Source organism: Plasmodium reichenowi (genome assembly GCF_001601855.1).
Source record: "Plasmodium reichenowi strain SY57 chromosome Unknown, whole genome shotgun sequence".
In the NCBI taxonomy this organism is placed as follows: Eukaryota; Apicomplexa; class Aconoidasida; order Haemosporida; family Plasmodiidae; genus Plasmodium; species Plasmodium reichenowi.
This window is the reverse complement of record NW_017962396.1, coordinates 1-1,353: the sequence shown is the minus strand read 5'-3', so window position 1 is coordinate 1,353 and position 1,353 is coordinate 1. Positions and strand designations below refer to the sequence as shown.

Sequence of the window (1,353 nt, the reverse complement as noted above, 5' to 3'; positions counted from 1 at the left end):
TCTTTTCTGGGATGGGAATTTTTTGTTTGCTTTTTCTATGAAGGAAAAATAAAAATATAGGATGACGTCAAGACAAAAAAAAAAAAAAATAATATAAAATAAAATAAAATAAAGAGACATATAATTAGTATATACATAAACTGGATGTATAAATAAATAAATAAATCTATATATATATATATATATATATATATATATATATATATATATATATATTTTTATGTCTATTCTTTTTTTAAAGGCATAAAAATATGTGCATATGATTACCTCACAGCAGTAGCATAAAGAAGAATACTTCCAGGGATATACAAAATCAAAACGACAATACAAAAATAATAAATGTCTATTTGAAAATTTATATTGTTAGGCATAGAATAAGGATAAGTTCTTAAAAATGGGGTGGCATAAATATTATTCAAACTTGCTAAGGTGCAAACAACTTCTGAGGTTATGCCTATCGGGTAAAGTATTAGCGGTACTACAAAAGGAACAAATAAAATAAATAAATAAATACATAAATAAATACATACATATATATATATATATATATGTATATTTATATATAATAATTCTGAACAATTCATAATATTTCTATTTTTATTTTTATTTTTTTTATTTTTTTTTATTATTTTTTTTTTTTTTTTGGCTGTTTATTATTATTATTATTATTGCTTAATTATAAAATAATTCTGAACACGTTCATATTTTTTTTTTTCTTACATTTTTTTCTTAAGGATGCAAGAATGTTAAAACGCAAGTTGAGTATATTCAAAGAGTAGAAAAGATAACGAATGATATCAATAATAGCCCAAGCAATTAAGCATGATAAAATCCATTTGTTGGTATTAGGAAGAAAATTAAAAATTAAATAAACAACAAATAATCTGCTGAACACTTGTATTGTGACAATACTTACAACTGAATTGATGATTCCTAAAAAGGGGAGAAGAAAAAAAAAAAAAAAAAAAAGGATACAACATGGAAAGAAAATTATATTTTCTTAAATCGACTCACATATATATATATATATATATATATATATATTCATACATACATATATACCCATAAATATATTTATTTTTATTTTATTTTATTTTATTTTATTTTATTTTTTGTTTTACCAATTATTGTAAAAAAAATTTCAAAGATGGCGAGCGATTGTGTTATCGTTATTATGTTTTTATAATTTGACCAGAAGGTAGTTATAGGATATTTCTCTTTATTAAAAACGTATTGTAAAGACGTAAACAAAATTACTGTCCATAAGTAACAGCATACTAAATTATAAATTAACATACACTTACTTGTAGCACTCATTTTTTCCCTTTAAATAACTATATTATATATATATAT

The 1,353-nt window shown here is 20.8% G+C and overlaps 1 protein-coding gene across 1 annotated transcript; it reads right to left on the bottom strand.

Annotated features, from left to right (window-relative positions):
- PRSY57_0019600 (protein tyrosine phosphatase-like protein, putative) lies at nt 1–1,317 on the bottom strand (the record flags this gene model as incomplete). Its single annotated transcript, XM_012909240.2, has 4 exons — nt 1–35; nt 268–478; nt 721–933; nt 1,122–1,317. Coding segments are annotated over 4 exons (655 nt in total), but the record flags the coding sequence as incomplete, so codon positions are not given.
- Between the last annotated feature and the right edge of the window lie 36 nt (nt 1,318–1,353).